General features: G+C 50.6%; 1 protein-coding gene across 1 annotated transcript; it reads left to right on the forward strand.

The window, feature by feature from the left end:
• The first annotated feature begins 25 nt into the window (after positions 1-25).
• LOC142471102 (extracellular calcium-sensing receptor-like) lies at positions 26-11,474 on the forward strand. The gene is made up of 6 exons (XM_075577898.1): positions 26-147; positions 981-1,272; positions 6,862-7,617; positions 8,526-8,753; positions 9,166-9,289; positions 10,564-11,474. Exons 1-6 carry the CDS (start codon positions 26-28, stop codon positions 11,472-11,474), a joined length of 2,433 nt encoding a protein of 810 aa, XP_075434013.1.
• The last annotated feature ends 1,057 nt before the right edge of the window (positions 11,475-12,531 follow it).

Consider the following 12,531-nt stretch of genomic DNA (forward strand, 5'->3'; position numbering starts at 1 on the left):
AGGATGCAATCTGTCTGGTGGAAATATGAATGATTATCTGAGCGGGGCTGGAGACGTTATTATTGGGGGGACTTTTCCAATACACGTGGGCATAATCTACAGCGAAAACCTTTTCACAAGCAAACCTGCAGATCTTATATGTCAGACGTAAGTTTTAATTGAATGTTACTATCTTTGATGTTTTCAGAGGGGACACTGTGTGTGTGTGTGTGTGTGTGTGTGTGTGTGTGTGTGTGTGTGTGTGTGTGTGTGTGTGTGTGTGTGTGTGTGTGTGTGTGTGTGTGTGTGTGTGTGTGTGTGTGTTTGTGTGACACTGACAGACTGAGGGAGCACCTCTCCCTGTGTGTGTGTGTGACAGTGATAGACTGAGGGACCCCCTCTCCCTGTGTGTGTGTGACACTGACAGACTGAGAGAGCCCCTCTCCCTGTGTGTGTGTGTGTGTGACAGTGACAGACTGAGGGAGCCCCTCTCCTGTGTGTGTGACACTGACAGACTGAGAGAGCTCCTCTCCCTGTGTGTGTGACACCGACAGACTGAGGGAGCCCCTGTCCCTGTGTGTGTGACACTGACAGACTGAGAGAGCCCCTCTCCCTGTGTGTGTGACACTGACAGACTGAGGGAGCCCCTCTCCTGTGTGTGTGACACTGACAGACTGAGGGAGCCCCTCTCCTGTGTGTGTGACACTGACAGACTGAGGGAGTCCCTGTCCCTACTGTATGTGTGTGACACTGACGGACTGAGGGAGCCCCTCTCCCTGTGTTTGTGACACTGAAAGGCTCAAGAGATACTGTGTGTGCGACACAGACTGACCGTGTGTGTGTGTGTGTGTGTGTGTGTGTGTGTGTGTGTGTGTGTGTGTGTGTGTGTGTGTGTGTGTGTGTGTGTGTGTGTGTGTGTGTGTGTGTGTGTGTGTGTGTGTGTGTGTGTGTGTGTGTGTAACACTAACACTGTCTGTGACATTTTGTTCCTCTCCCTGTAGGTTTGAATCCCAGAGATATCAGAGCATGCGAGCGATGATATTTACTATAGAAGAGATTAACTCAAACCCCGACCTCCTCCCCAACATCTCTCTGGGATTCCAGATATTTGACTCCTGTACTAGCATGGGACGGACAGTAGAGGGGACATTCTGGTTGCTTTCGGGAGGAAAAGGAAGCATCCCCAATTACCGATGTCACAGAGGGCCACCTCTAGCAGGTGTCATTGGAGAATCTGTGTCCACACGCTCCATCCTGATGGCCCACATTTTGGGACTGTACAGATATCCCCAGGTAAGAGAGCTACGAGTGTGTTATAAATTGACTGCAAAAAAATAAACACAAAGGGAGCCCAGAGCTACTTCCAATATGACAAAAATACACAGTGAAATATCTTATTATATATTAGTGAAAGCACTGTATGCCTGTCTGCATCTTCCTGTGTCCCTAGGGGAAATCTCATTGGTCTCTTGGCCCGCCCGCCCCCGCACCTCTCATTGGCCTGAGGCGGAGTGACGAGACACACACACACACACACACACACACACAATTATTACCCCTTCAGCGCTGCAAAACACTCTTGAAAGTAATACGGGCGGACGCAAGCGCTGCGACCCACCGACCCGCCCCAGGACTGCTACTTGAAGTGGGAGGACGAGCGGCTGACCTCTTCTCCAAGTTACTTGGAAACGATAGTATGTATATACACATACACAGTGCCTCTTATGTTAAATAAAGAGGTGCCCCCCCTCCCTCCCCTCCAGTGTCAGCGGCCGTGCGAAATCCCCCCCCCCCCCCTCTATATCTCCCACCTCTCCCCCACATGCCCCCCCCTCCCCGGCGCTCCAACTCACCCCCCTCCCCGGCGGGGAACCAGCCAGTGGCCAGGCAGGCTGCCTCACGGCACCGAGTGCCCAAGATGGCGGCGGCCTGAGAGACCCTCTTCCTCTTTTGCGGCGCCAATTGCCTAAGATGGCGGCGGCCGGAAGTAGAGGTAGGGGGGAGTGTCACTGCCGCGGAGTTGCGCTGTCCCCGATCACGGTGGCTGCCTCCCTGCCACTGGGCGCCGCCACTGCTCCCTGCACATCACAGACCTCAGGGGCGCTGACTGTCCTCACTCCCCCCCCCCCCCCGTACCTCCCTGTCACCCTCCCCAAAGGTTCCTCTCCGCGTGAGGTGGGGGGGATGCCTAACCGCTATCTTCATGCCGCCTGAGGTGTGGGGGATGCCGGGACGCTAACTATTTGCATGCCGCTGCCACGTGAGGTATGGGGGTTGCGGGGGGGATGCCGGCCTGCCCTCTAGCTTCATGCCGCCGCCGCCGCCACCTCCGGTATGGGGGGGGGGAGGGGGAAATGTCACCCAGTCACTCACCCAGTCACTCACTCCTCACCCACTCACCCACCCAGTCACTAACGCACTCACCCACCCAGTCACTAACTCCCACCCAGTCACTAACTCCCACCCAGTCACTAACTCTCACCCAGTCACTAACTCCCACCCAGTCATTAACTCTACCACCCAGTCACTAACTCTACCACCCAGTCACTAACTCTCCCACCCAGTCACTAACTCACCCACCCATTCACTAACGCACTCACCCACCCAGTCACTAACTCACTCAACCAACCACCCAGTCACTAACTCACCCACCCACTCACTCACTACTCACCCACCCAATCACAAACCCAGTCACTAACTCACCCACCCACCCAGTCACTAACTCACTCAACCACTAACTCACCCACCCACCCAGTCACTAACTCACCCACCTAGTCACTAACTCACCCACCCACCCAGTTACTAACTCACTCGCCCACCCACCCAGTCACTAACTCACCCACTCACTAACTCACTACTCACCCACCCAGTCACCAACCCAGTCACTAACTCACCCACCCAGTCACTAATTCACTCAACCGCTAACTCACTCCCCCACCCAGTCACTAACTCACCCACCCACCCAGTCACTAACTCACTCACTCACCCAGTCACCAACTCACTCATTCACCCAGTCACTAACTCAGCCACCTAGTCACTAACTCACTCACCCACCCAGTCACTAACTCACCCACCCAGTCACTAACACACCCAGTCACTAACTCACTTACTCACCCACCCAGTCACTAACTCACCCACCCAGTCACTAACTCACCCACCCAGTCACTAACTCACCCACACAGTCACTAACTCACCCACCCACACAGTCAATAACTCACCCACTCACCCAGTCACTAACTGACCCACCCAGTCACTAACTCATCCACCCAGTCACTAACTCATCAACCCACCCAGTCACTAACTCATGTCACTAACTCACCCACCCACCCAGTCACTAACTCACCCACCCACCCAGTCACTAACTCAATCATCCCACCCAGTCACTAACTCAACCACCCAGTTAATAACTCACTTACCCACCCACCCAGTCACTAACTCACTCACCCACCCAGTCACTAACTCACCCACCCACCCAGTCACTAACTCACCCACCCAGCCACTAACTCACCCACCCAGCCACTAACTCACCCACCAACCCACCCAGTCACTAACTCACCCACCCACCCAGTCACTAACTCACCCACCCAGTCACTAACTCACCCACCCACCCAGTCACTAACTCACCCACCCAGTCACTAACTCACCCACCCACCCAGTCACTAACTCACCCACCCATCCAGTCACTAATGCACCCACTAACTCACTCACCCACTAACTCACCCACCCACCCAGTCACTAACTCACCCACCCACTAACTAACTCACCCACCCACAGTCACTCACCCAGTCACTAACTCAAGTCACTAACTCACCCACCAACCCACCCAGTCAATAACTCAACCACCCACCCAGTCATTAACTCACTCACCCATCAAGTCACTAACTCACTCACCCATCCAATCACTCACTCACCCACCCAGTCACTAACTCACTCACTCACCCAGTCACTAACTCATTCACCCACCCAGTCACTAATTCACTCACCCACCCAGTCACTAACTCACTCACCCACCCAGTCACTAACTCACTGACCCACCCAGTCACTCACTCGCACACTCACTAACTCACTCACCCACCCAGTCACTAACTCACTCACCCACCCAGTCACTAACTCACCCACCCACTCACTAACTCACCCACTCACTAACTCACCCAGTCACTAACTCACTCACCCACCCAGTCACTAACTCACCCACCGAGTCACTAACTCACCCACCCACACAGTCACCAACTCACCCAGTGACTAACTCACCCACCCACCAAGTCACTAACTCACTCACCCAATTCACTAGCTGAGACCCTGCTCACTAACTCACTTACCCACCCTCACTAACCCGCCCGCTCACAAACTCACCCACCCAATCACTAACTGACTAACTCACCCGCCCAGTCACTAACTCACCCAGTCACTAACTCACCCACCCACAGAGAGAGGGCAATGGGAGCAGAGATAGGGGGTGAGTGGACAGAGAGGGGGAGCGGGACCATTCAATCCCGGGCAACGCCGGGTATATCAGCTAGTATATATATACATATCTTGAAAAAAGGTTCATTTAGTTTAACCCTTTGGCCAAAGCATTATAAGCCTGCGAGCCACTTCCAGGAATGACCATAATATCGCAGGTCCTAACACTAACTGATGACTCAGTTAGTTTTAGGACCTGTGATATCTGGTCATGCATTGAAGTGGCTCGCAGGCTTATACCTTCACCTTGAGAAAGGCTGTATTTGACTGCCGAAACGTTGGACTTTATGGCATATTAAACCTCCTTTTGAGTAAGACCGTGTGCCTGCTTCTTCTTCTTTGTACTGGAACATTTGGGACTACAGGATCTCCCCAGGACCAGCGCACCGGCAGCTAAGTACCCCACCTCTATTACCATTGATATTGAGTGCGTGTCTCGTCCTCTGTCTATGTATATTCTTCTTCATGGGTACAGAGCTTTCCAGACCTTATAGGTATAATACCTCCTTCATATGGGCCTTTAAAATGCCACGGGTCTGATTTCCAGTTGTAAGCCCGGGTCAGTGTCACGGGAGACCAGGACTAATACCAGGGATCAATATCGCCAGACAGAACCCGAGAGTTTATACAAATAATTTATTTTAAAAGCATATCCACGGCTATACAAAACACACACATCACACATACCCAACTGGGGAACCTGGGGGATACCCTGAACTGGAGGATACCCTGCATACCTAGTTGCAGGGACCACTTTGCAGAGATTTCCCCTGTTCCTCTTTCTTGCCCAGTGCCTACAGGGCTGGTTTTCAGGCCTAAGACCAGCACTGGAGTGGACATTGCATTTTCTCCCTGTCACAGCCACACCTCTGTAACTCTCTGCAGGCTCTGTCTGCCAGGGGGTCTCCCTCCCCACCTTGTTGTACACTTAAAACATAATATTGCAACAATCCGGGCCAGGTGCTGCCTACATGCCCAAGCCCTGATTGGTGGGTAGGAAGGTGCTTCCTTCATGCCCAGGCCATGATTGGTGGGTAGGAATGTGCTACCTACATGCCCAGGCCCTGATTGGTGGGTAGGAAGGTGCTGCCTACATGCCCAGGCCCTGATTGGTGGGTAGGAAGGTGCTGCCTACATGCCTAGGCCCTGATTGGAGGGTAGGAAGGTGCTGCTTACATGCCCAGGCCCTGATTGGTGGGTAGAACTGCAACATAACAAGGTCACAGGGAAAGGTCACAGACCAAGTTGCAACCATTCTCCTGCAAACATATTAACCCCTGATTCCTGAGGTGCTGGAACCAAGCAAAGACATACACATAACATATAATACAATACCAATGTATTACTGACTGGTAGGGGTAATGGCAGACTTAACCTTTATAAACAGCAGCCATATTTACCCCTACCGTCACAGTCATGTCCCTCTCTCCTCTCTCTCCTCTCTCCTCTCCTCTCTCCTCGTCACTTGCCCTCCCTATCCCCTATTCCCCCTCTCATATCAGTGGAGCACCGGATGAATTACCGATGGGGAACACGGAGCCAGAGAAGTAGTGGTTCCATGAGGGAGAGAGAGAGAAGACAGGTGGTGCAGGAGAAGAGAAAGGAGGCAGGGGGTTCAGGAGAAGAGAGGGGAGGCAGGGAGTGCAGCTTGAGAGAGAGGAGGCAGGGGGTTCAGAAGGAGAGAGAGGAGGCAGGGGGTTCAGGAGAAGAGAGGGGAGGCAGGGAGTGCAGCATGAGAGAGAGAGGAGGCAGGGGGGGCAGGTGGAGAGAGGAGCAGTGGTGCAGGAGGAGAGAGGAGGCAGGGTCTGCAGGAGCAGAGAGGAGGTAGGGGTGCAGGAAGAGAGAGAGGAGGCAGGGGGTGCAGAAGGAGAGAGAGGAGGCAGGGGTTGCAGGAGGAGAGAGAGGTGGCAGGGGGGCAGGGGGAGAGAGAGAGTAGTAGGGGTTGCAGAAGGAGAGAGAGAGAGGAGTAGGGACTGCAGGAAGAGAGAGAGGAGGCAGGGGGTTCAGGAGAATGGAGAGGAGGCAGGGAGTGCAGAAGGAGAGAGAGGAGGCAGAGGGTGCTGGAGGAGAGAGAGGAGGCAGGGGGAGCAGGGAGAGAGAGGGGAGGCAAGGGGTGCAGGAGGATAGGGAGGATGCAGGGGGTGCAGGGGGAGAGAGGAGGCAGGGGGTGCATGAGGATAGAGAGGATGCAGGGGGTGCAGGAGGAGACAGACCTAGTGATGGCAGTATTTGTATTACTGCGCCAACCATAGATGTGCCATGCTCTAAATCCCAGTGTCTGCTCTAGAGATGTCCAGAGGTACCAGCCTTCGTATCCACTCTGCCATCACTAGAGGTGCCAGGCTATGTATCCCATGTACCAGCCTAGAGATGCCCGGTTCCGCAGTCCACCTTCTTCTCCTCTCCATTTCCTTTCAGATCAGCTACTTCGCCACCAGCTCCCTCCTGAGCGACCGTACACAGTTCCCTTCCTTTTTCAGGACTGTCCCCAGTGATGTCTTCCAGTCCCGAGGGCTGGCACAGCTGGTGTCCTACTTCAACTGGACATGGGTGGGGCTGGTGGCTGAGGACAATGACTATGGGCAGGAGGTTATATTGTCTACCAAGACAGAGATACTGAGAGCTGGGGCCTGTGTGGCCTTCACCGATTCTATACTGGTAGGCCGACCCGACCGTAACGCCCCCCACCTCTCGAGGGTCATCGCAGAGTCAAATGCCAACGTTGTGGTTGTCTTTTCCAATGACTTAAATTTTCTCCCTGTGGTAGAAGAGCTCTTGAGGCACAACGTCACGGGGAAGAGTTGGGTGGCAAGTGAGTCATGGTCAACCTCATCCCTGGTTTCCAAGGAGCGATACTGGGGCATCCTATGGGGCACCATTGGCTTTGCACTACACAGCGGGCATATTCCCGGATTCAGAGAGTTCCTCAATGCCGGCCACCCCAAAAAGACTCCAGATGACATCTTCATGATTGAGTTTTGGGAGCAGAACTTTAGCTGCAAGTTGGAGAGACCAGGGACCCAGTTGCCCAACGGCACCAGACTCTGTACGGGTCAGGAGTCTCTTGGGAGAACATTCAGTGGAATCAATGCTCTGGTGGTGACCTACAGCATTCACCTTGCAGTTTACGCATTGGCCTGGGCTCTGCAGGACGTCCTAACTCATAAGCAAGAGGTTTGCCCTGAATCACGTGGGAGATGCACTGAAACGTTGGTTTTCCAGCCATGGGAGGTATCTTCACCCATTTTCTCTTTCATGTTTGTAACATTCGATCCTACTTCGAGATATTAATAGGGTCAGCTGTTCCTCTCGGTAACGGGACAAGATGCAAGGCATTCCTATCAGTTAATAACATCAGCTTAATTTCTCTCTTTGGGATCACAGGGCGTCTCACAAATGAGATACCTATAAGGTGATTTGTTTAGCTGGGTCTCCTTGTGATGGGATAAGAGGGTGTTTCTAGCAGTTAACAAGGTTAGCAGTTGTCTCATTTACACTAACGCAATGAACGTAGAAGAACCCTGTACACACGATGCCCATAGGGTAGCCACTTTAACATTTTTATAATATGGGACACCGAAATCCAGTATGAAAGCGTGATGTCATAATGAGTGAGGAAAGATTTGCAAGTGCTTGGAGGTTCATGAAGAGTTTTAATCATCTCTGCGCTTGGCCAGGGGTGGGGGAGGGGGGACGAGGGAGGGAAGACCTAACATGTCCCGTTGGGAGAAAAAGTGGGGAAAGAGTAATGTCCATAGTGGGTTTCATGGTCATAACTTTATTAGTTTAATAATTTAATAAGGAGACCTCTTTTGGAGAAGGGAACTATAACACACATAGAAATCTGTCATGTTCTATGACTGATTTAATCACAGTCGTTCAGGCGCTAAAATACGGGACAAGTCAAGGAAATAAGGGGAAATCCTGTATATACGGGACATCTAGCAACCCTAAATGCCCATATATTACATCAGAGAATCCCGTACTATGGAAACACTATTAATTTATAGGAATTATATTTGTAAGACGCCCTCTCATCCCATCACAAGGAGGCTCCTCTGATCTTATTAACTTCCTCTTAGGTTCTGCACTCTATGAAGTCCGTCCGTTACCGGACTAAAGAAGACAAAGATGTGTATTTCGACCCCAACGGGGACATCCCGGCTCTGTACGACATCGTCAACTGGCAAATGAGTTCCTCGGGAACCATACAGCACGTAAAGGTCGGGAGTTACGATGTAAGTGCCGAGCAAGGAGACACATTCGTGGTGAACACCAGCGCCATCCAGTGGGCATCGGGGGATACGCAGGTTCGTGCAGAACTCCACACTGAAGACGCTCAGCCTCTTCTCTCTGTATATACATGTGATAGATAGCTCAATCTCTCCTCTCTCTGTACATACAGGTGATAGATAGCACAGACACTCCTATCTCTGTATATACAGGTGATAGATAGCTCAGTCTCTCCTCTCTCTGTATATACAGGTGATAGATAGCTCAGTCTCTCCTCTCTCTGTATTTACAGGTGATAGATAGCTCAGTCTCTCCTCTCTCTGTATTTACAGGTGAAAGATAGCTCAGTCTCTCCTCTCTCTGTATATACAGGTGATAGATAGCTTGGTCTCTCCTTTATGCCTATTCAATCCTTTCTCTGTATATATTCTCAGTATATAGGTGAATATAAGGTCAGTCTCTGTGTCTCCGTCCCCCCTCTCTCTCCAGGTACCTCTCTCCATCTGCAGCCAGAGCTGTTCCCCGGGTTTCAGGAAGGCGACTATAGGAGGGAAGCCTTCCTGCTGCTTCCTGTGTGTCCCCTGTCCCCAAGGAGAGATCACCAACCACACAGGTGAGGGATGACCTTTGTTTCCAAGGTCACTTCAAACTGTGGTCCATGTCTTCAAAGTAGCATCAAGTCGATCATTCTTGTGTTGATCCTTTATTTCATCAGAAACATCTCAATAACTTTGTGGAACCACAAGAACGTTTTCTGGAACCATTTATGACCCCAACGCGAACCATCCCTCTCACTCCCTAATTCCTTTCTCTCATTGCTACTAATGGAACTCCCTTTCATTAAAGGCAGCTCATACTCTGCCCTCTTCTGTAGCGGGCACACTACATGTTTTTAGGTTCTGTAAGACCAGCTACACATATTAAACAGAGAGTTTGTTGTGTATGGTAAGAGGAAAACTGTAGGTTAGGGGACTAACTCAGAATTACTTGGAAGTTCCTCCATCCTGTATGAGTAGAGGAACTACAGTGGTACCTATTTATCTGCAAACATTAGGAGGGTTTGGTAGCTACACCACTATTAAGGACATGATCCATGTGACAGGACCATGCGGTGACAGCAGGAGAGGGTGTATGAGAAGAGCACGGATATAACATGGAATTTTTGTGTCAGACTCAGTGTCGTTGGCAGCAATGTGTCCCCAGTATTAGAAGTATCTGCTGCTCGATCATTCAGTTCCATTGTAATTTCCCGTTCATGAGAAGAGCTAAAGATTATGGGAAATCTCAATGATGTCGTGGACACATGGAACTTCCTGTACCACAAGTGACATCATCCGAGAGGCAACCTGGGGACCTCCTGTTTTCTACCTTCCAGAGTTCCTTCTAGGGTCTCCTTTCTGTCCAAATATTTAAGTCACCTCAGTGATGTATTTTACTACTTTTATATCATGATTCTCTGACCCGCTCTAAATTTACTTACTCACCCTCTTGGGGGGGATACTAAAGACTCACATTCACACCTCTTCTTTCTGTATCTGGAAGTTATCCACTGCATCAAACATTGTAAGACGTTTGGTCACAGATTCCTTTCTTTTATTGTTTGCTTTTATTGATTATTACTGTATTATATTTATATTATAATATAATTTGTGTCCTATAACTCTTCCTCTAAATGTTCCTAAACCTTCTCCCTTTTAAGCCCTCTAAGTCCTCCCCTAACTGCTATTATAACCATTCCCTCCTCCTCTAACTAATCCTATAATTGTTCAAGGAAACTCTTTCCTTAACTGCTCCGATAACTTGTCCTATAAAGTATTTCCTTTGATAAATTACAAGCTACAGTATGTGTGCTCCACAAACCGACATATATGTTTTGGTCTCTTTCAGACTCCATTGACTGCCTTCGATGCCCGTGGGACCAGTTGCCCAGTGTCCAACAGGACAGATGCCTCCCAAAGACCATTGAGTTTCTGTCCTATGAAGAGTCCTTGGGTGCTGCTTTGGTAGCCACAAGTATCACTTCTTCAATTATCCCATTTGCCCTCTTAGGGCTTTTCAGCCACTTCAGGGCTACTCCCATTATCCGAGCGAACAACTTCTCTCTAAGTTGTCTTCTTCTGTTGTCCCTGTCACTCTGCTTCCTCTGCTCTTTGGCTTTCATAGGTTACCCCCAACCTGTGAAGTGTCTTCTTCGCCAGGTGACATTCGGCATGGTGTTTGCCCTCTGTGTCTCCTGTGTCCTTGCCAAAACCGTCACCGTTGTCATCGCTTTCAATGCCACCAAGCCAGGCAGCAGCCTAAGGAAGTGGACAGGGATAAAGGTGTCCTACATTGTCATCGGACTGAGTGTCCTTATTCAGCTGTGCTTGTGCCTCACGTGGCTGTCAAGCTCCCCTCCCTTCCCAGAAATCAACGTACAAACCCAACCAGGAATCATCATTGTTGAGTGTAATGAGGGCTCTCCCACTGCCTTCTGGTGCATGCTGGGATATCTCGGCCTCCTGGCCACCATCAGCTTCATTGTTGCGTTCCTGGCCAGGCGGCTCCCTGGCAACTTTAATGAGGCCAAGTTCATCACCTTCAGCATGCTGGCCTTCCTCAGTGTCTGGGGGTCCTATATCCCGGCCTCCCTCAGTGCCCGTGGCAAGTACACCGTGGCCATGGAGGTCTTCGCCATCCTGTCCTCCAGCTGGGCTCTGGTGGTCTGCATGTTTGTGCCCAAATGTTTCATCATATTGTTCCGACCCGACATGAACTCGAGAGAACGTCTCATGGGGAAAGACAGAAGTCAGAGTTAGAATATGAAATTAATCCATAAATGTTTACTTTCGAGGTTTTGTTTAATGTATCGTTACTGATCTCACTGTTTATTCTAAGTAAATAAAATGTCAAATTTTTTGGATAAAGTGGTTGCAGAAAATATGTTTTTTGTGCGTATTATGAAGCAAACTCGTTATATGCCCTTCCCGCCTATCCTCATTATCCAGGTAACTCCTCACTATAACTCCTCTTATTTCTCCATATAATGGATCCCAATAACTCCTGCAAGTGCCTCATATAGCCCCATATAACTGCTCCCTATAACTCCTCCTATTACCCCATATACCCGCTCCCTGTAACTCCCGCAAGTGCCTCATATGGGGAGAAGGAGAGGCTCAGTGAGTAAAGATACTGACTGGCACTGAGTGTGAAGCAGGGGAACTTGGGAGAAGGAGCGGCTCAGTGAGTAAAGACACTGACTGGCACTGAGTGTGAAGCAGGGGAACCTGGGAGAAGGAGCAGTTCAGTGAGTAGAGACACTGACTGGCAGTGAGTGTGAAGCAGGGGAACATGGGAGGAGCGGCTCAGTGAGTAAAGACACTGACTGGCACTGAGTGTGAAGCAGGGGAGCCTGGGAGAAGGAGCGGCTCAGTGATTAAAGGCACTGACTGGCACTGAGTGTGAAGCAGGGGAGCCTGGGAGAAGGAGCGGCTCAGTGAGTAAAGACACTGACTGGCACTGAGTGTGAAGCAGGGGAGCCTGGGAGAAGGAGCGGCTCAGTGAATAAAGACACTGACTGGCACAGTGTGAAGCAGGGGAGCCTGATTCAATGCCTGGTTTCAGCTCCTTGTGATCTTGGGCAAGTCACTTTATCTCTCTGTGCCCCAACCCTCTCTAATAGCATGTCTGAGATTAGATGCATTGAAAGGAACCCCAACCCTCTCGAAGAGCGCGTCTGAGATCAGATGCATTGTAAGGAACCCCAACCCTCTCTAGTAGCGCGTCTGAAATCAGATGCATTCTAAGGATCCCCAACCCTCTCTAATAGCACGTCTGAGATCAGATGCATTGTAAGGAACCCCAACCCTCTCTAGT

This window comes from Ascaphus truei, chromosome 20 (genome assembly GCF_040206685.1).
Source record: "Ascaphus truei isolate aAscTru1 chromosome 20, aAscTru1.hap1, whole genome shotgun sequence".
In the NCBI taxonomy this organism is placed as follows: Eukaryota; Metazoa; Chordata; class Amphibia; order Anura; family Ascaphidae; genus Ascaphus; species Ascaphus truei.